This window comes from Martes martes (genome assembly GCF_963455335.1).
Source record: "Martes martes genome assembly, chromosome: 1".
NCBI classification, from domain to species: Eukaryota; Metazoa; Chordata; class Mammalia; order Carnivora; family Mustelidae; genus Martes; species Martes martes.
The window spans coordinates 202,008,433-202,031,891 of record NC_137888.1 but is presented as its reverse complement, the minus strand read 5'-3'; the positions used below and the strand labels follow the sequence as shown (position 1 = coordinate 202,031,891).

General features: G+C 50.9%; 1 protein-coding gene across 1 annotated transcript in view; it reads right to left on the bottom strand.

Moving 5' to 3' along the window:
* Nucleotides 1-23,459, bottom strand: part of PBX4 (PBX homeobox 4) — a 36,132-nt gene that overhangs the window by 1,708 nt on the left and 10,965 nt on the right. The window contains exons 2-7 of the mRNA XM_080816311.1: nt 21,025-21,098; nt 4,927-5,174; nt 4,464-4,654; nt 3,871-4,006; nt 1,235-1,391; nt 923-1,029 (exon numbers count right to left, since the gene is read on the bottom strand). Of these exons, the coding sequence (XP_080672437.1) occupies nt 923-1,029; nt 1,235-1,391; nt 3,871-4,006; nt 4,464-4,654; nt 4,927-5,174; nt 21,025-21,098 (913 nt within the window). The remainder of the gene's footprint in view (nt 1-922; nt 1,030-1,234; nt 1,392-3,870; nt 4,007-4,463; nt 4,655-4,926; nt 5,175-21,024; nt 21,099-23,459) is intronic.

Sequence of the window (23,459 nt, the reverse complement as noted above, 5' to 3'; positions counted from 1 at the left end):
CAGATCTCCTGGGGCTGGTTCTAGGGGAAAGGATGGGCGGAGTCTATCAGCTCCCCACTCTCACACCCATCACACCTGAGGCACAGAGCCCCAGGAAAGCACAGAGCAAGATGAGGCTGGGCCACCTGGTGGTGCCAGAGCTCCCTGCTCCCCCCAGGGGCTCATGGTGGGCTGTGGGGTTACCACGGTGATGGGACAGTTCTCGCCTGTGCCAGGTCCTGCCAAATGGCACCAGGGGCTGTCCATTCCCTGCATCAACCAGGGGCTGCAGGTAAATCAGTGGGGGGGTCAGCTGACACTGGAGGGTACACTCATGTGAAGGGAAAGGTGGGCTAAGGCCTGGCCAGATGCCACACAGCTGTGCACCCACATGGACACATCACAGCTGTGCCTGTGTGGCCTCTTCAGAAGCCCTGGCAACAGACAGCGGGATGCTGGGCAGGCTGCCAAGGCACTGACGTGGTAGAGAGTATGAGCCTAGTAGGGCTCCACGTTCCAATGGCCAGGGCCTCGGATGCCTGTCCCCTCCCACCCCCCAGGGTACAGATGCCCACTGCAAGGGAGGGCTCCTTCCCAACAGCCACAAGCGACAGCCCTTGCCTCGGGCGCACCACTCGGCAGCTACTGGGAGTTACTGAGTCCTGGGATTGGAAGTGAAGGGCACAGGTCTTTGCAAAGTGGGCCCCACAGAGCCGTGCCCCTGAGGCTGTTCTGCCAACCTGATGTCATCAGGACAAGGGACCAGGCACCCAGTGGGACTTTCCTCATTGCTGGGACCTCTGAGGGAGCCTTGTGGAGGCTGAGAGTTGGCTGGCAAGATGGCCCATTCCCAGGACCCACCACCCATCTGGGTTCTTCATCTCTGCCCCAACACTGAGTCAGGGACCCCAAGGGCATCCTCGGATTGTGCCCTGAGACTCACCTGGGACCGTAAGCCACCTCCCACAGGGGCGGGGCGGAGAGAGGTCAGGGTCTGCAGGGTGATAAGTGCATCCCCGGCACTGGTCAGCGGGAAGGGACCAGAGGAACCTAGAAGGGATGTGAGGTGTCAGGACAAGTGTTCCAGCCCCAAAAGTTACAGAGGCTCCTCAGGTGGGATCTACCAGCCCCTCAGCCAGGAATGTGGCTCCCATTGGCCTCAGCTCCAGAGAGAAGGTCTCCCCCAGCCCCTTCCTGCGCGGCTCAGCGGGCATGGCCATCCACAAAAGACAGTCCCTGGCTGGTCCTCACTCACCCGAGCTGGGTGTTGATGGGCAGCTAGCCTGGCCCCCCAGACCCCCGACTTTGGTGGTGTCGATTGCCATTTTAGTCGTATAAATGGTAGCCTCTTCTTGAAACTTCCCCATATTCTTTTTATATCGGATTCTTTTGTTGCCGAACCAGTTGGAGACCTATGGACACACAAAGAAAGACGTCGCTGGAAAAGCTGACCCAGTATGAGATAACATGAACATATGGTGGGTTCTCTCTGAGGTGCCCATGCTTCCACGGCCAGGAGGAACGTCTCTGAGTGGCAACACACAGCCCCGGGACCAGGTGAGAGGCTGGACTGAGAGGCCGGTGCTGACTGAACGAGGGGCCCAGGGAAATGGCCACAGTGGGGGGAGGTCACCCTGAGCTGGCCTGTCCTACCAGGTGCTGCTGGAATAGGGGTGGGAAGGAGCTTGAAGGAAACATCATGTCTGACACATGGAGAGCCGAGCATCCACTCCCTGCAGGGCCAGGAACAGACTAAATTCTGGATTGTTCTTTTGGGAAAGTGAGAGCCAGGGAGCCACCCAACCCCGGGGACCCAGCAACCCCATTCCTGGGCATTCAGTCTAAGGAAAGACGACGTCGGATCCACAACTTCTCAGAGGATGGCTAACCAACACGGCAGTGGGGAGGAGCTGAGCGCTGAGATGACCCCATCCACTCCTCGAAGCAGCTGGGGACAGCTACGGTCACAGCCATCCTATAAGCCAGCGGGCTCTGCAGGTGCAGGAGCCCCAGGGCGGAGTGGGCCGAACCTAGCTGACCCCAAACCTGCACCAGGACCAGGCCAGGACTCCTCCCCGGGGACATTCTCTGCAGTGGGGCTGTCCTGAGCGCTGTGGGGTGCTGAGCAGCACCCCTGGCCTCCACCCACCAGATGCCAGCAGCAAACCACCCACCCAAGGCTTGTGACAATGAAAATTCCCCTGGAGGCAGAATCAGTGAGCCCCTGGGCCAGCACATTCCTGTGAAGACCAGCATGACTGGAAACACTTAAATACCCCAAAGTAAGGCCTGGGACCCTTCAGTGAAGTATGTGTGGTTTAACAAACAGAAATAAACAGTGGCAGGGTTTCAATGACCTTTTCTCTTTTAAAATGTATTTCTTTAATGTCCCTACCCAAGCGTGCTCCCCGTTATCCTCTCCATGTTAGCCGTGAAAGGGAAAAGTCCTATGCGTGCTCCCTGCCCCTCACCGTGTCTCCTCCCGCCTGCCCCCGGGTGTGAGGGCAGCCAGAGCAGCGCTTGGTTCCCTCCACCTACAAGGAATGTGCTGGAACATCTTTGTGGAACTGAGTTTGCAGAGGAACGGCAGCAGGCAGTTTTCCATGTTAACTCAACTGGCATTTTCGGGGGGCAGAGAGCAAGCCGCCTGTGTGGGCAAGGTGGGAAGGCTGGCCCTGTTCTGGGCAGATCGGGGGCCTGGGGGCTAGAGGAGAGCTGGTCCTAGGCCAGCATCTGCCCTCTCCATGGGGAGCACCCCAACACAGCACCTCAAGCAGGTATGGGCATCGCCCAGGCTCTCAGATATCCTCTCAGATTTGTTGGCAACTGACCGTCTCCTCGGATGAAGTTTAGACCCAACACCCATCTGCTTTCCAGAGGTGCTTGAGCCTGAACCGAATCGGGCTGCTCTTTCAGACAGCTGCTCGAGGTGGCAATCAAGCTGCCGCACCTCATGCTTCTTGGGGGTCTTGAAGTCCCAGAGGTGCGCCCCTGGCTTCAGCGCCGGCCTTGGTGCCGAGGATGCCAGAGCACTGCCAGGGTGAAGGAAGTCAGATGTGACTGGGACACCGGCAAGGTCCTGTTGCCTGGGCGCCCCTACGGGCCTCCTGCATGCCTCTGTCACTAAATTGCAGCTGGACTTGGCCAGGGCTGGGACAGAGAGTTCTGGCTAAGGGCACAGGCTCTGGAGTTCGCCAAACTGGGCTGAAAACTCAGCGCCCTCAAGCGCACAGCGTGGTGATGATCAGTGAGCCAGCATTCACACAGTCAGCCCCTGCCAGACGTGGGGGGTGGGCGGGAGTGGGGGGCTGGGGTACAGCCTGATCCTGCCTCCTGAGCTGCCTGTACTCGCCATTTCCACTTTAAAACCTTCTGAGATGTTTTTTTGGGTTTTCCCCTCAGCTCCCCCTCCCTTGGCTCCAGGTCCACTGAGGGCCAGACCACCAGGGCCTCCCAAGGCTGTCCAGGTCTCATCTCCAGTCTGTAACCCCGCTCCCCACATGGAGCCAGATGTAGCCCGATATCGCACCACCCCAGCCACACGTCTGGACTGCCAGAGAAACAACTAAGCACACATGCACCCTAACTTCTCCCAGCACAGCAGAACTGGCGCTCCGGCATGAGAGCTGGGCTATCACGTGAAGTCCTCATTTTGCTCCAAGTTGTTCTTCCTCTCCTGTGCTAACACACACTCAGCTCCCTTCCACACAGCACGACATCCCTGTGATACAGTGTGGTACTGGGTCCCGAGAGCCACACTCTCCACTCCACTGGTGCCGCCCTCAGGGACCTCGCACTCTGCCCGCGTGCTCCGCACGGTTAATGAGCTTCCCTGGGTTTCCTCACCGGACATGACCTTCTCCCCCTCCTAGGTGCAGGGAGGCCCATCACCTGGGAGACTGTGATGCCGCCCTTCCTGGCCAGCTCTTCTTTGGCTTCTTCACTGGGGTAAGGGTTGCTCAGATGGGAGTAAAAATACTCATTCAGCACTTCCGTGGCCTGCTTGCTGAAGTTCCTCCGCTTGCGCCTGCAAAGACCCATCTGCTCAGCCTCAGCCAGCGCACATCCTGGCCTCTAGGGACGCCCCTGTGTCTCCGTTGTGATTTCCTAGAGGTCAGCACTTTCTTTTTTTAAAAATTTCATTTATTTGAGAGAGAGAGCGCGCATGAGCAGGGGGAGGGGCAGAGGGAGAGAGAGAGAGAAGCAGACTCCCCGATGAGCAGGGAGCCCAATGTGGCGCTTGATCCCAGGAGCCTGAGATCATGACCTGAGCCAAAGGCAGATGCTGAACCCACTGAGCCACCCAGGGACCCCAAGGTCAGCACTTCTGATCGCCTTCCAAGAGGCTGTGTAAGGGCTGCACCCCTGGCCACAGCTGGAGCCCCGGGACAAGCTGGGAGGCCCCCAGAACTTAAACCCAAGTCAGCTGCAATTCAGTTCTTAAGAGCCAACCCGGGGGACATGGGCAGCATGTAGGGCCTGACCTGGCATCGAGGAACCGTGAACGCAGGGTCATCACAGCCTCACAGGTGCTCTGCTTCAGCTGCATCTGGATGGCATTGAACTTGCCGTGGATGACACCGACCATGCGCTCAATCTCCTTGGGCGAGACAGGCCTCATCCTGCTCTGCTCCCGGAGGAGGTTGGTGACGTGCGTGGTGAACTCACGGCAGGCCTGGGGTGGGGACACACGTGCCAGCCTGTGACTACCCAGCAAGCTGGCTTGGGGCTCCACGCGGGACCAGCCACCTGCCACCCCCTGCAGCTCCCACACAGGCTGGCTACTGAGAAGCAAAGGGTTTCCAACAAAATCGGCCACCTCTGCCGTGAGACCAAGTGCATCTACTCCCTGGTCTGTGCCGCAAAAGAAAGGTGGTTAGCGGTCCACGTTTTGCTTTGACAAATGCGCGTTCACATGACAGAAACTCTTCCATGCAGAAAGATCACCTGTTCATATTTCTCTAGCTCAGAGTGGTAAATCTGTCGGATCTGGGACAGCTTGGCCCTGTAGTCAGAGTGCTCAAGGCTATTGTCATTTGGACAGCCACCTGGTGTTGCTGTGCTTGCCGCTGCCGCCGATCCTCCTCTTCCTCGCCTCTCCGGCCTGGATACACCCTCGGCCAGCAGCATGTTATCCAACCTCATGAGCTGAGCACTGGGGGGACCTTCCTCCTGAATGCCATGGATGCTTAACACTAGATAGGAGAGATGGGACCGAATCAGTGTCCACTGTCTGAGCGAACAACCACAACAGATTATTAGCGCTGGCATCATATCCAAACCCCTGAGGGGAAAGAAAGGCTTCCTTTAATCCGTTAAGAGACACCGAGTTATCCACCTTGACAGTGGTCCAGGTGCCACACAGGAGGGCAGTCCAGGGAGCACACATAGGCCACTGTTCAGCGTAGCCGTGTGGGCAGAACTTACAGTCCACAGCTGGGCACCCAGGGGAGGCCTGGGCGGGGCAGGTTTGGGGTGGCATCCGAAGCCCTGAACCATGCGTCCAGAAGGGAGGGGAGGGCACATTTCCAGATGCTCACACAAGCACAGGTGTGGACATGAAGGTGAACGGCAGCCTGGTGTCTGTGCAGGGCTGTGTTGTTGTGCATCTGTTGTGACAATGTATGTCACGCCCGGAGGGGGAACCTGTTGCTATAAAGTCAGAGAGGAAGGACACCTGGGTGGCTCAGTCGGCTAAGTGTCTGCCTTCAGCTCAGGTCATGATCCCGGAGTCCCAGGATCAAGCCCCGCATTCGGCTCCCCGCTGAGCGGGGAGTCTGTTTCTCCCCCTGACCCTCCCCATGCTCTCTCTCTCTCTCTCGCTCTCTCAAATAAATAAATAAATAAATAAAATCTTAAAAAAAAAAGTCAGAAAGGAAAAGCTTGATCCAGAGAGTACCAGAAAAGATGAACTAATCCACTTAGAGACTTAAAACAGAGAAACAATGGGGCGCCTGGGTGGCTCAGTCTTTAAGCAGCTGCCTTTGGCTTAGGTCATGATCTCAGGGTTCTGGGATCCAGCATGGCATCGGGCTCTCTGCTCAGCCAGAAGCCTGCTTCTTCCTCTCCCATCCTCCCTGCTTGTGTTCTCTCTCTCTCTCTGTGTGTGTCAAATAAATGAATAAAATCTTTTTTAAAAAAGATTTAAAAAAAATAAAACAGAGAAACAAGACATTTGGCCCTAAAACTTGGGAGGCTGGGCCTCAGCTGGGCTGAGAGGAGGGACCTGCTGGGGGCAGGGGAGGCAACGAGGAGAGCTGCCCCTGTCCAGGTGGACACAGGGCAGCTGCAGGGCAGCCTGAGGGAGAGTCCCCAGGATCCCTGACCACGGGATATGGGTGTGAGAGAAAGAGGCCAGGGCAACTCCCAGGTTCAAGTGGGCAACACCATGGGTGGCACCACATTCTCCCAAGCACAGTGGGCTGAGCGGCAGGAAAGGCTGACCCGGCCTGACACAGCCTGAGTCCCTGACCCAGCCAATCACAGACGCGAGGTAGCTGCTTACTGGGAGTTGGGGATGGACACACCAGTTTGGATGGGAGACGGATATTCATGTGTCATCTGCATGTGGTGTGTTTGGGACATCTGTATGTAGCCACCTGTGCCTGCAGCTATGGGGGACAGGCAAAGGAGACAGTGAAAGAATGATCAGGTGGGTCCAGGAAGAACCAGAAGTAGTCACAGGGGTGAAGCATGGGCTTAGCCTTTAGGAGACTGGCATTAACCTCTGTAAAGGCAGCTGCAGGGTCTGGTGGAGTAGAAGCTGACTAGAGAGCTCCAGAGGACCATGGGAGCCAGGCAGTGCAGGGAGGGAAAGGCTGCTAAAGGGGCTGCAGAGCGAGGTTCAGATCTGAAGGCGGTCTTGCAGGAGCTGAATTTTGTTTGCTTCTTCAGTGACAGAAGTGTCTGTGGCTACAGAGAAAGATACAGGTGGACAGTCACTGGGGAAAGGGGTGACCCTGAGGGGAGGGAGGCAGGGGATGGGGAAGGAGGTGATGATGTCCATCTAGTTCCGACCTCTCAGAGAAACAAAGTTTGAAGTGTTTTCTTGGGAACAGTCTCCTTTAACAGTCTTGGCTACTAATGGACTTAAATGCACCAATAAAAAAGAAGTGGAGTCCTAGTAGAGATATTTAGGTATTGCTTGTCCCTTTCCTGTTCCCTGCATAAAGGATTGGCCTTTCTGTCACAAATTACTTGTGAAAACTGAAGCACTCAAAAGCTATCCTTGTAGGGATTTTCCTCATGTGTGGGGAGACTCAGTCCTGCTGGGTCACAGGGAGGCACTTTCTGAAAGAGCTGAGGGAGAGGGCCATCCTCCATCAGTTCCCCACAATCTCTTACAACCTTATGTGATCCCCAAGGACACGGGAAGTGAATCTTAGTTCCCGTGCTCAACCAGGATGGGGCTCCCAGGGCTGCACATAGCCCCCATCCTCACATACGCCAGCTCAGCTAAGCAGCTGGGGGCTCCTGGATGGGCCCTAAGTCAGCTCTAGTGTTAACCTGCACCACCTGGTCTTGGTACAGGCCCCGGCCCCCCTAATCTCTCTTCACCCAGAGTAGATAATGGACGCCCTCCTCCTCAGGTCCCTCTGTTTTCAAATCCTATTGATTCTACCTCCTCAATCAATTCACCATCCATCCTCTCCCTTAATGCCATTCCTGGGTCCTGCTGAGCTCACCCCTCCCCTGCCCTCCATGATCCTTGGAGGAAATCCCTCTGCCCCATCCATCATGCACACCTGCAAGCTGACTACCTTCCAACACTGTGTGCATCATTCCAGTCCTGTTCAAAGACTTCAACAACTTCCTGGAACCCTCAGCTAAAACCTAGAGTCTGACACCTGGCACTCAGGGACTTGCCTGACATCCTTCCAAACTCACCGTCGTGAAATTTCCCTCTGCTGGGCCATGCACATGGCCCTTTGACAGCACAGCAGACGCTCTGCTCCTGTATCAGGCTTATTCCGCAGCTGTGCTCTGAGTGCCTACGGTCCAGGACGGGGATCAGGAGTGGGCCAAGAGCGGCACACAGGACCCAGTTGCTTCCCAGAGGATGCCCAGCATGCTCTGATGCCCAGGGGCAGAGAGGCTACCGCTTCACCTTCCATCACGGCTTCAGTTGAATTAGGGAAAGGAGTGGTGAGGGTTGGAACACGGGGCTCAGTGAAGGCATGTGTGTGCACACAGAAGTGTGGGTGCACATGAGGGTAAGTGTGTCTGTGTGTGCCACCTGTGTGTGTGTGTAACTCTGGGCTGCTGCAGGGCCTATGGGGCAGTCTTTCTTGTGTTTTTTCATCCAAGAGCAGGCATCTAGGAGCCTATCACGAGCTGAGTATAACACCCAGCATTGAAGATTTTTAGAAATACACCAAACAAACAAACAAAAAACAACCATGGAACTTGCCTTTCACAAATGAAAATTCTAAAATCACAGAGAATACCCAAGCCTTTCCTCATCTCTGTCTACAGGCATGTACTGGTGCAGCCTTTCTTGAGTTTTGAAATGCTGATTAACTATGAAAAAGTACATATCCTTTGATATCCAAATTATTGTTCTGAGAATCTGTCCTACAGGAACATTGACACCGACAGATGCTATATTTACAGGAGGCACACTACCTATACTGATTTTGAAAAACTGAGGGCAACCCACTTGGGACCCCTCTCACTCTAGAGAGCTTTTTTCCCTTCCTTTCTGTTCTCACCTTCACTTAATAAACTTCCATTTCACTTCAAAAAACAAAAAACAAAAACACTGAAACTATGCAGATGTCCATGAATAAGGAGACAACATGCCTGTCGCACCCGGGGCCCTGTGGTATTAGCCAGGCAGAGGCCTTGGGGTGCTGTTATGAAAAGCAATCACACCCTACAAGCTTTCGTTCTTTACGACTGGACATTTTTGCAAATGTACGTATATGAGTAAAAGCAAAACTTAAAAAAAAAAGTGACCCCATGCTTTGGTCCCCACCAGTTATAGCTGCAGACGTGGAAAGAGCACACATGTTTGGGTGTCACTTTACCTGCTTGCAAAGTGCGCTTTGCCCTCCGCCAACGCCCTGCAGCGCAGCTCAGTCTCTCCCTCAGCACCAAGCCCCTGTCCTCCCAGGCACTGTAACTGGCCCAATTATGGTCATTAGATACTCATTACCACCAATTACAAAAAGCTCATTTCCGGTAGGGTGTTCCAGAGCATCTCAGATGTGCTTCTCAGCACCCTCAGGGGCCCTCAACTGGTGACTGGGAGGCCTCGGGGACCAGGAGCTCAGCTCAGGGACACTGTCTGCTTGAGGCACTTAGAGGAGGAGGTAGGATCTCAAATAAAGCCCCCCCCCCAAACCCACACCCCGGGCCAACTGCCAGAGTTCCTTCTGTTCCCAACTTACTGAAGGTGATAAAAAGCCTGGTGAATCAAACAATGAAAGGAAATTGTGAATATCAACACATTACATTTGTTTTTTAAAGAGATAATATGGAACTGTTAGGGACTGAACTGTGTCCCCCTAGTTCACCCACTGTAGCCCTAACTCCAGTGTGACTGCATCTGGAGACAAGTTGGGAGGAGGTGATTAAGATGGAATGAGCGTGTCAGGCTGGGGCCCTCATCCTGGGACTGTGGCCTTTCAAGGAGAGGAAGAGAGCCCTCCCATTTCCCCAAGCTCGGTGTGAGGGCAAGGCAAGAAGGTGGCTGTCTGCAAGGCTGGAAGTGGCCCTCACTAGGAACGAATCACCAGGCACCTTGATCTTGGACTTCTAGCCTCCAGAACTAGAAGAAAATAAATGTTTATTGTTTAGGAATCCCCAAGCAGTTTAGGAATCCCCAAGCAGACGGGAAGATGATTGGTTGCTTTTATTTTTCTCTCCTTAACAGAACAAAGACACGGCTACTGGGGGAGATGGAAGGCTCAGAGGGGAAGCCTCCTTCATGCTGACTCCCCCCATCCTGCTTGCCTATCCTTTTGCCCATTCAAGAGTGCTCTTGCTTGGCAGTAAGACCATGTTCCAGCTTCCTCCTGTGTGCAGGTGGGAGGCTGGGCAGAGCCGTCACCGGGGCCCACACTCACATGGGAGGAAGTCTAATCCATGAGTTGAGCCACAGAGACCTCAGATGCCCCTAACCGGCTGACCACATGGCTATGAATGTGTCACTCTTCGGGCCGCATCTCCCAGCTGAGAACAGGATCTTGGTGGATGGGATGGTACAGGACAGGCCTGACCTGGAGCCTGCCAGGGTGCAGGACTTAGCAAAACACTGACCTCCCTTCCTCCCTGCTGCCCTCAACGGGCAGGGCCCTAGACCCTCAGAAGCCTGCCCCCCTCACCCACACAGTGGGGTCTCCAGCACACGCTGCCCGGATGGATGAAGCTGAGACAACCCGGAATGGAAGGACACACTGAATCCAACTGACAGGTGGCAACCGAACTGCTTTCTGACAACAGGAAGTCCAAGCCTGCTGCTGGGACCTCCAGGTTAGGGTCTAGAGCCCCAGAGTCTTGAGAACACGCTGAGCACCCAGAGTCACCCTCATCCGGTCATACCACCTCCCATATCCATCTGCCCGCAGCACCGGTCTGGAAGTGGCAGTACCAGTGTCTCTGCGGTCATGGGTGAGGATAATTATTAGGAAGAAAAGCTTGGGGACTTCCTGCTTCCAGAAACCTTGTGATGCTTTTTGATCCCTTGCTAAGGGCTAAGTGCTGGGCCTAAGCGGGGGCACTAGGGTGAAAAGTGGTTGCTGCTGCCCCCAGGAAGCAGCGGGGACTGGGGTGGTCTCCTGACACTACAGCTTGGCAGGAACAGGGCCTCTGGGGCGGACCCAGTGCGGTCACTGAGACCTATGCTGAGGTTAGCGCTCCCATCCTCATTCTCGGGCTTGAGTTCAGCTCCCCTGGCCCCAACTTCTCTTGCAGTCAAAGAAGCAAAGGTACTAAGGGAATTTTACAAGCAATTCTGGCAAAGTACTCATCCCAGCAACCAGTGCCATCTTTTGTGAGAGTGTTTCCTCCCTCACACAATGCCTCTGATGCTGGAGAACATGGAAAGGGGTGGCAGGTGGTAAATAACCTTCTGTACCTGGACCCAATTTTTTTTTTTTGGACCCAATTATTTAAGGAAAAAAAAAACAAAAACAAAACAACTCCAGCTATAGGGAAGGTCCCAATGGCTTGTGGTTGCTCTTTCTGTTGCTCCTATCTCTTGGGTCTCCCCCACATCCTTCCCTGAGGATGGACACCAATGGAGTGTGTACATGAGACCCAGGAGTCTTTTCTTAATCAGGATAATTTCACCTGATAGGTCAGTGGTTTCCCAAACTAACTCCACACTCACCTGGGGAGCCAGTAAACTACGCACCCCCCTCGGCTGGCTCTGGCTGCAGAGATCAGAGGATTGGCACCTTCCCACCCTGTCACGGAAACTGGACTGATCCAGACTGGGTCAGGGGCAGTTGGTGGTGGTAAGGGGCAGTTTCTGAGCCTTAATGCCTGGGGATGGGAGCTGCTGCTGCTGCTGGGAACACCCCATCAAGCCCCAGGCTGGGGGCCCCAGCAATGCCCCCAGCATCCCCACCTGCAGCCCGTTACAGTTCTTCCCTCCCATAGCTCAGAAAACCCCTGCCAGCCCCGCCCTTCTGGAACAGCCCTCCCTCACCCACTTTCCTGGTCCTGGCTCTGGAGGCAGAGTCCCTCCCACCAAGATCCATAAACTATAAAGAGCTGGAGAGTAACTCTTTTGGGCTTTGGGCGCCCTGAGGTCTCTTGTCACTACTGCCCAGTCACTGTTGCAGCACCAAAACAGCCCCAGACAAGAGTAAACAAATGAGCAGGTGGGTTCTGTTCCCAACACTATGATCTAATGATCCTTGCTCCAAAATGGGCACATCATGGAGCCTACTATGCACCTGAGGAAGAGCCTGTATGCGTGCAGGACCAGATAGGCTAACACTGTTGTATCACTGCCTTCAAATGCCCTTTCCTCGGGGCCCCCTCTTGATCCTTCTCCCTTCTTCTGTGGGTGCAATACAAAGGATTTCAGCTTGTTTAGTTCAGTTCCAATCTAGGTCAGGACTCCTCAAAAGGCGGCATCTGGTTTGTCACCTGTCCACGGAGAAGCCAACGCAGACACACGTAGAAACTTTTATACCAACATGATGGAGTAATTTTGTCTGTTGAATCTAATGAGACTTTGAGCTTATTGTTTTGTATGTCTGCTTTATTTTCCCTTTCCTTTTCCCAGAACTTCATCTTGCTTGTATCTCCCACTGGTACTGGATGGTGGTGAGCCAAACCCTCCTCAAGGCAAGAGCAGACTGAGCCCGGGTCACGGCCAAAAGCTCTGGCACGTCCCTGAGATGCTCCAGTCTCAGATCCAAGCTCTGGGGTTCCATAAGAACAGTCCAGAAGTGACCCTCTCGGGGAGTAAACCTATTTCCTTCCCCATGTTTGCAGGATTCCTGTGTCTCTGTGCATCATTATTGTCTTCAGTGTCAGGGTAGAGATGGTGCTGTCACCTGGAAAGACCCTGTGGAAGATTCTTGGGTCCTGGAGATAAGAAACTGAGGGAAAGTCCTGTGTATGGTAGAAAGGCTCACTCCACGAGCTCCCATCAAGGGGATGCGGAGACATTAAAAGAGGAGCAGGACCACGTTTTAGAGAAGAGTGATCCATTCCCACGGGAAGATCCATGTACTGGGGAGGCAGGCCCCTCTAACTCTGAGAACACCACCCCAGGGACATGGCAAATGTGGCAAGAACACAGGCTATGGGTGCTGTGCTGGATTTTGGGAGCAAAGGAGTTCAGGCAAGCCTTCGCAGAGGAGGAAGACCAGGTTCCCTGGCCTAGGAAAGAACACTTCAACCAAGGCAAGAGGAACAGGAATGGGGTTTCTGAGTTCCTGGGGGGCCCTGCATGGCAAAGGAGATGACAGACAGGTTGGGAGAGGCCTGATGGAAGAAGGGGCACCTGTACATGCAAGAGGGGGCTGGGCAGTGTGAGGCGGTGGCATGGAGGTGAGGGAGACCAGGACAGTGGGACGATCAGCAGGAGGCCCAGGGAAACACTGAAGGATGGTGAGAGGCAAGAATGGAAGGTGGCCTGACTCTCCCAAGAGAACCCAAGTGCCCCACATCCTTCAGAACCTGGCCCTGAGAAGCTCCCTGGCATCCTCCACTGCTGCTTGCTCCCCTCAACTCCAACATAGCTTCTCTCTGGCCTGGAGCACCAAGCCATTCCTGCCTCTGAGACTCTCCCAACAAGGAAGAGAAGATGTGCCATCAGGCAGGTAGAGGCCGACTTCTCCCACGGCCCTGAAGCTGCAGGTCTGTCTCCATTATCGTTGTGTGAAACTACCCTGCTCACTAAAGACCATCACTACCTAGTTTGCTGTCATCACCCCAGCTCCTTGGAACATACTTGGCCTCACAGAATCATGTTCTAGAAACAGAAACTTCTGCTAAGAAATTTCTCCCAAAGGCCACCAGGTCATTTTAGGGCTACCAAACTCTCAAGGAAGACAGAGGCCCCTTCTTCAACAAACTGCTACAGAGAAGAGACCCAGGAAAAGCCACACCATTCAGAGACCTCAAGACAGGAGCTCAAAAGGAAATCACAACCTAGCCTCATTCATCCAGAGATGCACGACTAACTAGTTGTCTAACTAAATGACCAGCAAATTGGAGCCAGCGGTATCTGTGTACATGTACGTACATAAATATATGAATCATAGCCCAGAGGATTTACTTCTGCATATAGGTGCTTTCAAACTGTGTCAGTATAAATCATCAGTGTAAATGAGTATCTGTCCATGCAAGTCATGAACAGTAACCTCAAGGAGAAAAACTTGCAACTCAAAAGATTAAAAAAAGGAAAGAAAAATTAATTAAAACAATACCCACTAAAGGTGCCTGGGGGGCTCAGTTGGTTAAGCGGCTGCCTTTGGCTCAGGTCACGGTCCCAGAGTCCTGGGATCGAGGCCCACGTCCAGCTCCCTGCTCAGTGGAGAGCCTGCTTCTCCCTCTGCCTGCTGCTCCCCCTGCTTGTGCTCACTCACTCTTGCTCTATCTCAAATAAATAAATAAAATCCTTTAAAAAATAAATAAAATAAAAATAAAATCCTTTTTTACTTTTTTCTTTTTTTTTTTTTTTAAGATTTTATTTATTTGTCAGAGAGAGAGAGAGAGAGCGAGCACAGGCAGACAGAGTGGCAGAGGAAGGACACTGGGATCATGACCTGAGCCGAAGGAAGCCGCTTAACCAACTGAGCCACCCAGGCGTCCCCCTTTTTTACTTTTTATTTTTTTTTAATTTTATTTATTCATTTGCCAGAGAGAGAGATCACAAGTAGGCAGAGAGGCAGGCAGAGAGAGAGGAGGAAGTGAGCTCTCCACTGAGCAGAGAGCCCGATGCAGGACTCAATCCCAGGACCCTGAGATCATGACCTGAGCTGAAGGCAGAGGGTTAACCCACTGAGCCACCCAGGTGCCCCTAAAATCCTTTTTTAAACAAAGATTTTATTTATTTATTTGACAGAAAGGGAGACAGCGAGAGAGGGAACACGCAGCGGGGAGAGAGAGAGAAGCAGGCTTCCTGCCAAGCAGGGAGCCCAATGCGGGGCTCAACCCCAGGACCCTGGGATCATGACCCGAGCCAAAGGCAGACGGTAAAGGACTGAGCCACCCAGGTGTCCCATGAAAACAAAATCTTAAAAAAACAACTCTTAGCAGACCACGAATAGAAAGAACCCTGCATAACCTGACAACAAGCATCTCCCCAGACTGCACGGCACACTCAGGACACACCGAGGACCCTTTAGAAGCACTGCTGCAAGTCAGACACCGGCCAGGAGGCCTCTCCTCGGCTCTGTCCTCAAGTGCTGATGGAAAGGATGAGACCAGGAGCCTAGGAAGGCAGACGGGCAAGGTCAGGACAGGAGATGTGACCAAGTCAAAGGCTGAAGGATGTCCCCGTATCACTGGAGTGGCGCAGGGACTCACCAACACCCTTCTCACCCTCCTGCCCCAAACTGGCCTCCAGGTTGGGTCTGTGCTGAAAAATGGCATTCTAACTATCTGGCCATAGCAGGGGGGCGGGGCTCATGTGAGTCTATTAAGGGCCCTTTTATATTCTTGTTTCCCGGGTAACGGGTAACGGTCCTGAGTTCTTAACTCCAAGGGAAGACACTTTTGAATACAGCCTGTTGGTATTGAGATCTGCCTGCCATTACCTGTGAGGCAATGTCCCCTAGGTCAATCCAGCTAAGCAGCACTCTAGATAAATAAAGGTCCCCAAACTCTCATTCCTATGGGGCCTTATAGAGACTATTCCTTTAATAAACACTCATCTGAAATCATGGCTACTATGCACACTAGAGAGTGACCAAACAGAGGGAGTATAACATTATGCAAATTCCCATCATTTCTAATAATCCTTAATTAAAATACATCACAATTGAAGTACTGAAATCTCAACCAAATATGCAAATTATTGTCATCTCAATATACTCGGCATTTGTTAAAATTCTGCAGTTCTGTCATAAACTACTGTATGAAGTAAAAATGATATGCTGTTTGTTTAGGTTTGTTTTGCTTGCATGTGGCAATACAGCAAAAGGAAAAGACAGCAAAACACTGTAATATAAAACACAGCCAGGTAAAAGGTCTAGAAAATTAGTCCATGCTCTCCTACAAGGCTTTGAGAATATTTAATAGCAATAGCTAAACAACACTTGTGGATGATACATTAAACAATTTCATTTCTCATTCAAAGAAATGCTCCTAATTTAACTGGACCATGCCTTATGTGAGCCTTGGGGAAAGGCCTAGAAGCTTCCAAAGCTGGGCTATCGTCATCCAAGGTGTGACCTTAACTTTGCCAAATCCACACAGGTGACCAACCCAGCAATACGCACCTCAACCTGTCCTACCTAATTTTCCAGGCTGAGAATCAGGTTTTTAGACCAGTCAATGCCCTAAGGACCCTAAAAGGAATTATCCCAGGAACTGATGTTAAGCAAGTTCTAAGTGACAAGACCAAGGAGGATTTTGTGTCAAAAAAGACTGGTCACTCTCATGCCATCTCCAAGTTTACTGATACCTACAGTTAGCCAAGCCCCTGACAGGACTGGGCCGCACTGTGGGCATAACTGTGCTCTTGGGGGCTGGCGTTCCAGGTTGGGAATCAGAAAACAAACCAGAAACAAAAGCACAAAGATCATTTTAGCCGATGGCCAAACTGTAAGAAAAAACCTGAACAGGGTAATAGACTTTCCAAGAATCTGTGTCCATATGAAGGCCTTGAAGCTCCTGGCTCACTTTTTTGTGACTAAAACCCTTCAGGTTCTTGAGCTTTTTAAAAGATTTGTATTATTTTGAAGCAATCTCCACACCCAATGTGGGGCTCAAACCTACAACCCCAGGATCAAGATCATGAATTTGCAACTGCAACAGATCCGAATGGCTGATGAGGAAGGGAAACAAAGGTAAAAAGCCTGCTGGATTACCCCAGCCTGACGGCTCCTCGCCAGGCCAATGAACAGTGGCCAGGAAATAACAAGATGTTCCCTTATATGATCCATTATTTACATTTACTCCTCTGAAAGGCAGCCATCTGTGCCCCTGTAGCATAGAGACGGTTCCTTGGCCTAAGAGCAAGGCTGGCCGACACAGGTCTCCAGGACTTCTCACTTCTCAGGAGACAGTAAGCACAGAACTGACCAAACCAAGGTGGTGCTTAAGACCGGCACAGGGGATAGTGACTGCGTGGAGAAGACAAAGCAGGTCCCTGAGTCAACTGCCCAAGACACTGGTAGCTTTTCAGTGCACTTCCTCTGCACACTAAGTCTAAGCTCCTTGCCCATCCACAATCCAAGATTCAATATTTTTACAGAAGTCGGCACTCAAGTTCATTTGGAGGCAAAGCCTGACCCAACCAGCGTGTAAGAATGTTCCTGCTCTGGTGCTAAATGTCACCTTTGGAATGCAGGCTCTGCCTCAGAAGTCATCATCACAACAGGCCTAACATCCAAACTTCTGAATTCTGTAACGCATCTAGCCCCAAGGGCTTCAGAAAGGAACTGGGCCAGTATTTGGTCCTCCCAGCTAAATTTGAAACTCTCCAAAGATGGTTTATGTTTTTCTCTTAGGATAGCTCCTCTAGACACCGAGAAGAACAGCTGTCTCAAGGGAAGGATTCAGGAGGGAGGGTGCACTCCTCGGGGTGGGGGGGTTTCCTGGCCTTCAGAGAGCTCTGCAGGCACGGACGCCCAGACATCCCTGTCATGGGAGATACGCCAGCATCCTTCCACAGGCCAGGAGACGGTGGAAGGTAGTGAGGCAGTGTTTCCAGGTCCGTCTGCCAACCCAGGGTTTACACACAGGATGGCTTTCTTCTCAGGGTGACATGAACAATAGCTTTGTGTTCTAAGTCAGGCCCCAGACACAATCTTCCTGAACCTCATACAATGAACAGGATGAAAAGGATTTCAATTAATAGGTATCAGTCACCAGGAACAGTTCTTCATTCATCAAAAACCCAAGGTACATGGCACCATGTGCCAGGGGCCAGGACAGTCGTAGAACACAGCACATCCTGGCCCTGAGTTCACTGGAGGAGAGAGATGGCAAAGGCCCAGAGCCCCTGTGGATGCAGTGAGAGCAGCGGGGACACGGACGGCACTTGGGGCTGGTGGGTGCGGGCTGGGAGGCATAGGGTGAGTTCCCTTTCTGAACCAGGATGGGGTGTGGAAGGGAAGCACACAGCCCAGCTGTGGGCTACTGGGGTGGGACCGGCTCTCTCCAGAGGTTCACCCTGCTTATTTATAAAACAAGAGGAAAGTAAGAGGCTGCCAGCAGGGTGGGGCGATACTGCCAGGAAGCTCGGGGCTGCCCGACTGCAACCCAGGCTCCAACAATGCCCACTGGGCTTCAAATGGTCTGCTCGGGTTTTGTCTTTACCCTAAAGGCCTGTTGCAGACTTCGGCCAGAAGGGAATGTGAGGAATGTGGGTTAACTCAAGAAGCAGACACGCTCTGTCCCTGCACGAGGAGTCCCAGGAGACCTGTCACTCAGGATCACCAATAAGGGGGTGACCCACTGCTGCCAGTGGACAGGATCAGGACTCTGAATAGTTTTCCTTGGGCTAATACTGAGTCACTCCCATCACAAGACTGGGAGACACTGAAGCAGAACTGAGATCTTGTTTACTCTCCTGCCACTCACATGCTGGACACACAGCACACCCACAGCTGCACTTCCTACAGATGAGAAAAGACACTTGGCCGCAGTGAACTTAACAACTCAGCCAGCCCATGTGGAGCCCAGTTCATGGCAATTGAGGATGGCCTGCAATTTTCACGGCTGAGCAGTGCTGGCCCATTCCTGTGGTACCACGCCCCAAAACACATTATGCAGCCCCACATTTGAGCCAGTTGGTAGAAAGGAAGCGTGAGGAAGAGAAAGAATCTTTTTTTTTTTTTTTTAAAGATTTTATTTATTTATTTGACAGACAGAGATCACAAGTAGGCAGAGAGGCAGGCAGAGAGAGCAGAGGAAGCAGGCTCCCTGCTGAGCAGAGAGCCTGATGCGGGACTCGATCCCAGGACCCTGGGATCATGACCTGAGCCGAAAGCAGAGGCTTTAACCCACTGAGCCACCCAGGTTCCCAAGAGAAAGAATCTTAAACAGCCTCCACGCCCTGCACAGAGCCCAACGTGGGGCTCCAGCTCACAACAGGGAGATCATGACCTGAGCCGAAATCAAGAGTAGGACGCTTAACCAACTGAGCCACCTGGGTGCCCCTTAAAAATTGTTTTTATTACTGCTAAATTCCATATTTGCATAGCTAAGTTATTGTCTGTTAAAAACCTCAGGGTCCCACACATCCAAGGAGCTACGATGACAGAGCCAACCACTGGGGGCGGCAGGGAGCCCCAGAGGGGCTGCTTTTACCCAAGGCCAGGTGAGGGCTGGGCAGGGGGACAGCACACCCTAGCAAGAGCTACCGACCCCGGCTGCTTTTTTATGAGGGTGACAAATATCATACAATTCAATAGTACTAAGGAGCATGTAATCACAGCCAGTGTCTCCAGGGCATGGACATACGCTGGTGTGGGCAGTTTCTTCCCGCCCACAGGACTCCCGGGTTTGCTGCTCACTCAGTTGCAGGAGTGCTGCTTGTCCAGTTCATATAGAACACAGAAGGGATGGTGTGAGGCCCTGAGGGTAAACTTGTTGAAACCTGCAAAAAGCCCAGCCTTTGTGCTTCAACCTTCCAGAGGCCATAATATCTGCTCCCCATACTTTAAATACGAAACGGACAAGACAGGCCATCAGACACTCAGACACCTTTGAGAGGCACCTGAGTGGGAGTTCAGCAAGGGCTGACACAGCCCTAAGGGTGCATCTGTGGAGGAGGGCGAGCTGACGCTGGGTGTTGGAGCCCAAGAAAGGTGACAAGGGCATCACATGGGAGTTGTCACAGCAGTGACCTGGTGGGGGATGGGAGTGGGGGCTGAGGGATGAAAAGGGGTTCATATTAGGGAGGAGGATCAGGTATACATGGGGGGCAAGGAACAACTGATTAGATAAGTAAAGGTACCAAGGATAACGGAAGCAGAAATCTAATTGTGAGGAAACATCAGATAAACCCAAATGGAGGATCCTGCCTATGATCTTCCAGATGATCAAGGTCATGAAAGTCAAGGAAAAATGGGGCTTGTCACAGAGAGAAGACAACCAAGGGGACATGATAACTACGTGTAAGACAAGATCCTGGCCTGCATCGTTTTCTATAAATTATTAGGACAACTGACAAAGCTTGAATAAGGTCAGGATTCTACAGTAATGGCATATCAATGTCACTTCCTGACAATGAGTGTTGTCCTGGGCGGTAGAAACCCCTGTTCGCTGGAAACACACACTCAGGTGTGCAGGGGTCATGGGCATCATGGCAGCAACCTATTCCCCGACAGAGCAGGAAGAAAATGTATGCGCACTGTTCCTGGAACATTTCTGTAAATCTACTGATCATTTCAAAATAAAAAGTTAAACATGCATAAGCGACCTATGAAAACAAATGCACAATAAAACCTTCTTGGTTACAAAGTAACCAAGTAAAAGAATCAGGAATGAAATATAGCCCAGGCTGGCTTTTACGAGAAAGGAAAGCAGTGGTAAAGACAATAGATAAAATGCTGGCTGCTAGCTGGGCTGGGAACAGTAACATGAAGATCGGCCATGAAGTATTTCTTTGAACTAATATGGTTCCCCACAAATGTCAGTCCCACAAAAATAAGCGGGTCTCACCCAAAGTGTGAAGGTCACAGTTGATGAAGAAAGACTGAGGAACTGTCGCAGATCGGAGGAGACTAAGGAGATAGAATGACCAAATGCAATGTGGGAGGCTGGACCAGGAAAAGGGCATTGGCGCAAAGATTGGGGAAATCCGAATAAAGCCCGTTGTTCAGTTCAAGAACACTGTACCAGGGTTAATGTCCTGGTTTTGATCATTGCACTGTGGTTCTGAAGGTGTTGACATGAGAGGAAGCTGGGAGAAGGGTACAGGAGAACAGGCTGTACTATTTTTTTAACTTTTCTGCAAATCTAAAATTAATTCAAAATAAAGTTTTGTGGTTTGTTGTTTTTTTTTTTAACAAAAGGATTTGCAGTGGCAGAAAGCCCTCCATGGGGATTACTTTGAATGCTTAAAACAAATAAAACAAAATCATTATTATTCTACATTTCAAATTCTATCATCTTTTCCAAAATGAATGCCACAGTGCCTCTTAGGTCTTGCTTAAGAACAAAGCAGCTGCTTGTTACTCACTGGCAACAGTATTTCTCCAGTTCCAAACTGCAAAATACAAGGATGTGATACACCAGAAAACAGGGCACTGACCAGGCAGAAAGGCAGCATGTGAACCCCTGCTGCCGGAGAGAGATATGACAGGCAAGACGGCCCACGACACACGTCAGGCTGAGCCAGGACCAGAGGGGCGTGTTTGTAATGGTCCTGGACCCACCAAAAATGTCTTCTCAAAGGCCTACCTGTCTTTTCCTTGATCTCACAGAGCACACTGAAGAGAGCTGGCTTCATCCGATGGCAACTCAAAGCATGCTTTCTGAAAGAGACAGAAGAGCATGTTGAGAAAGAGAAGTCATCCTGTCCACAAGCGTGAAGACCCTTCATAGGGACTCTGCCAGTTCTGTTGAAAGTCGGTCTTATGAAGTTATGGTACAAAAGCGTTTCAGACGAATTCCATTTTGCAAAATTCAAATGGAGCAATATACAAATACTCAAACGACTTCCCTTTACAGGTGGGGTTTTAAACAATGCAAATTTAAATAATCCAAATAACTCATCAAAAGCTAGAAACTTTCAAGGTCCGATGACTTAAAAGCTGCGTTCGCACTATTGGCCTACATGCAGAGCAGATACCCCAGTCACCCTACCCCCATGTCATGAGACGTTAATTTAGTTAGTATTTACTGAACAGCCACTATGTGCCATATACCATTCTAGGGTCACAGACATAGACAGATGAGGTTCCCACCCATGTGGCAGTTAAGGAGGAGGAAGAGAGAGACACCAAACACACATACAAACAACCATGAGCTGTGGCGGGTGCTTTGTGGCAACTAACGAGAGTGCTGGCTGGAGGGCTTACTGGAGTTTGCATGTCTCTGATGTGACATCAAAGCCAAGATCAGAATGACAAGGAGAAGTCAGGCAGGAAAAGAGAGGCTGAAGACAATAATAATATAGGTAGAGGAAACAGCCAGTATAAAGGCTGAGTGAAAACACTTGTTTTTTTAAGAGCCCAAGATGCTGCAGAGTAAGGGGTGAGGGAGGGAGCCATGAAGTGAAATTAGACAAGGGGGGTCCACCTTGAAGAGCCTTGTCAGTCAGGGGAATGACTCTGGCTTTTGTTTGCCTGTGATGGGAACTGTGATCGGCAGAAGACTGGCTCCCCAAGATGTCCACGTGCTGAACCTCAGAATAAGTTACAAGGGAAAAAGGCCCCTGGAGGTGTGGTTAAAGTTAAGGGCCTTGAGATGGCGAAATGAGCCTGGATTACCCAGATGGGCCCAATCCAATCACACAAGTCCTTAAAAGTGTACAACTTCTTCCGGCTGCAGTCAGAGAGAGAGAGAGAGAGAGTAACATAGAGTCAGAGACACTCTGCTGTTGGCTCCAAAGATGGAGGAAGAAAGTACAAGCCAAGGAATGAAGGTGGCTTCAACAAGCTGAAAAAGGCAAGGAGATGGACTTTAGCCCAGGGAGACCCATGTTGGACTTCTAACCTACATAAATGGAAGCCTATATACAAATTTGTGTGTTTTAAGCTGCTAAGTTAGTGGTCATTTGTTACAGTGGCAACAGAAAACCATTACAGGAGCAATGGGGATTTTACAGAGTAGTTGTCACATGGATTGATTTTTTTTATTAGTGTCAATTTTTTGAGATGTAATTCACTTACCATAAAGTTCACCCTTAAAAGTATACATACAATTCAGTGGCTATTAGTAAATTCATGATGTGCAACAATCACCACTATTTCTACAACACTCTCCTCACCCCCAGAAGAAACCCTGTTCCCGTAGGCAGTCATTCCCCCTTCTCCCCACTCCACCCACCGAGCAACCACTAATCCGTCTGTCTCTACAGTTTGTCTCTCCTGGACATTTCATACAAATGGAATCACACAGTATGGGGCCTTTTGGGACTGGCCCCTATCCCATAGCACCTTTTCATGGTTCTTCCAAGTTGTAGTCTACCAGTGCATCGTCCCATTTTAGGGCCATATAATATTCCACAGTGTGGATATAATTTGTTTATCCATTTATCAATTGTGGACATTTAAGTTATTTCCACTTTGGGCTATTGTGAGTAATGCTACTATGAACGTTCACGTGGAAGTATTTGTGTGAGCATGTGTCTAGGGAGAGTTGTGGAGTCACATGGCAACTCTGTTGAACTTTTCAAGGAAATGCCAAACTTTTATAAAGTGGCTGCACAATATTCCATTCCCATCAGCAACTTCTGAGGGTTCCAATCTCTTCACATCCTCACCAACGCTTGCTATTATTGTCCTTTTTATTATAGCCACACCAGGGGTGTGAGGTAGTAGCTCATTGTGGTTTTGATTTGCATTCCTCTAAAGACTAATGACACTAACCATTTTTTCATGTGTTTATTGGCTATTCTTCTTTGGGGAAATGTTTATTCAAATCCTGTGCTCATTCTTTAATGGGGTTATTGGTCTTTTTATTATGGAGTTGTAAGAGTTCTTTATATATTCTGGATACCTCTTATCAAATACATGATTTGCAAATCTCTTCTCCCATTATTTGAGTCGTCTTTTTACTTTCTTGCTAGTGTCCTTTGAAGCACAGAAGTTTTCCATTTTTTTTTTTAAATTTTATTTATTTGACAGACAGAGATCTCAAGTAGGTGGAGAGGCAAGTAGAGAGAGAGGAGG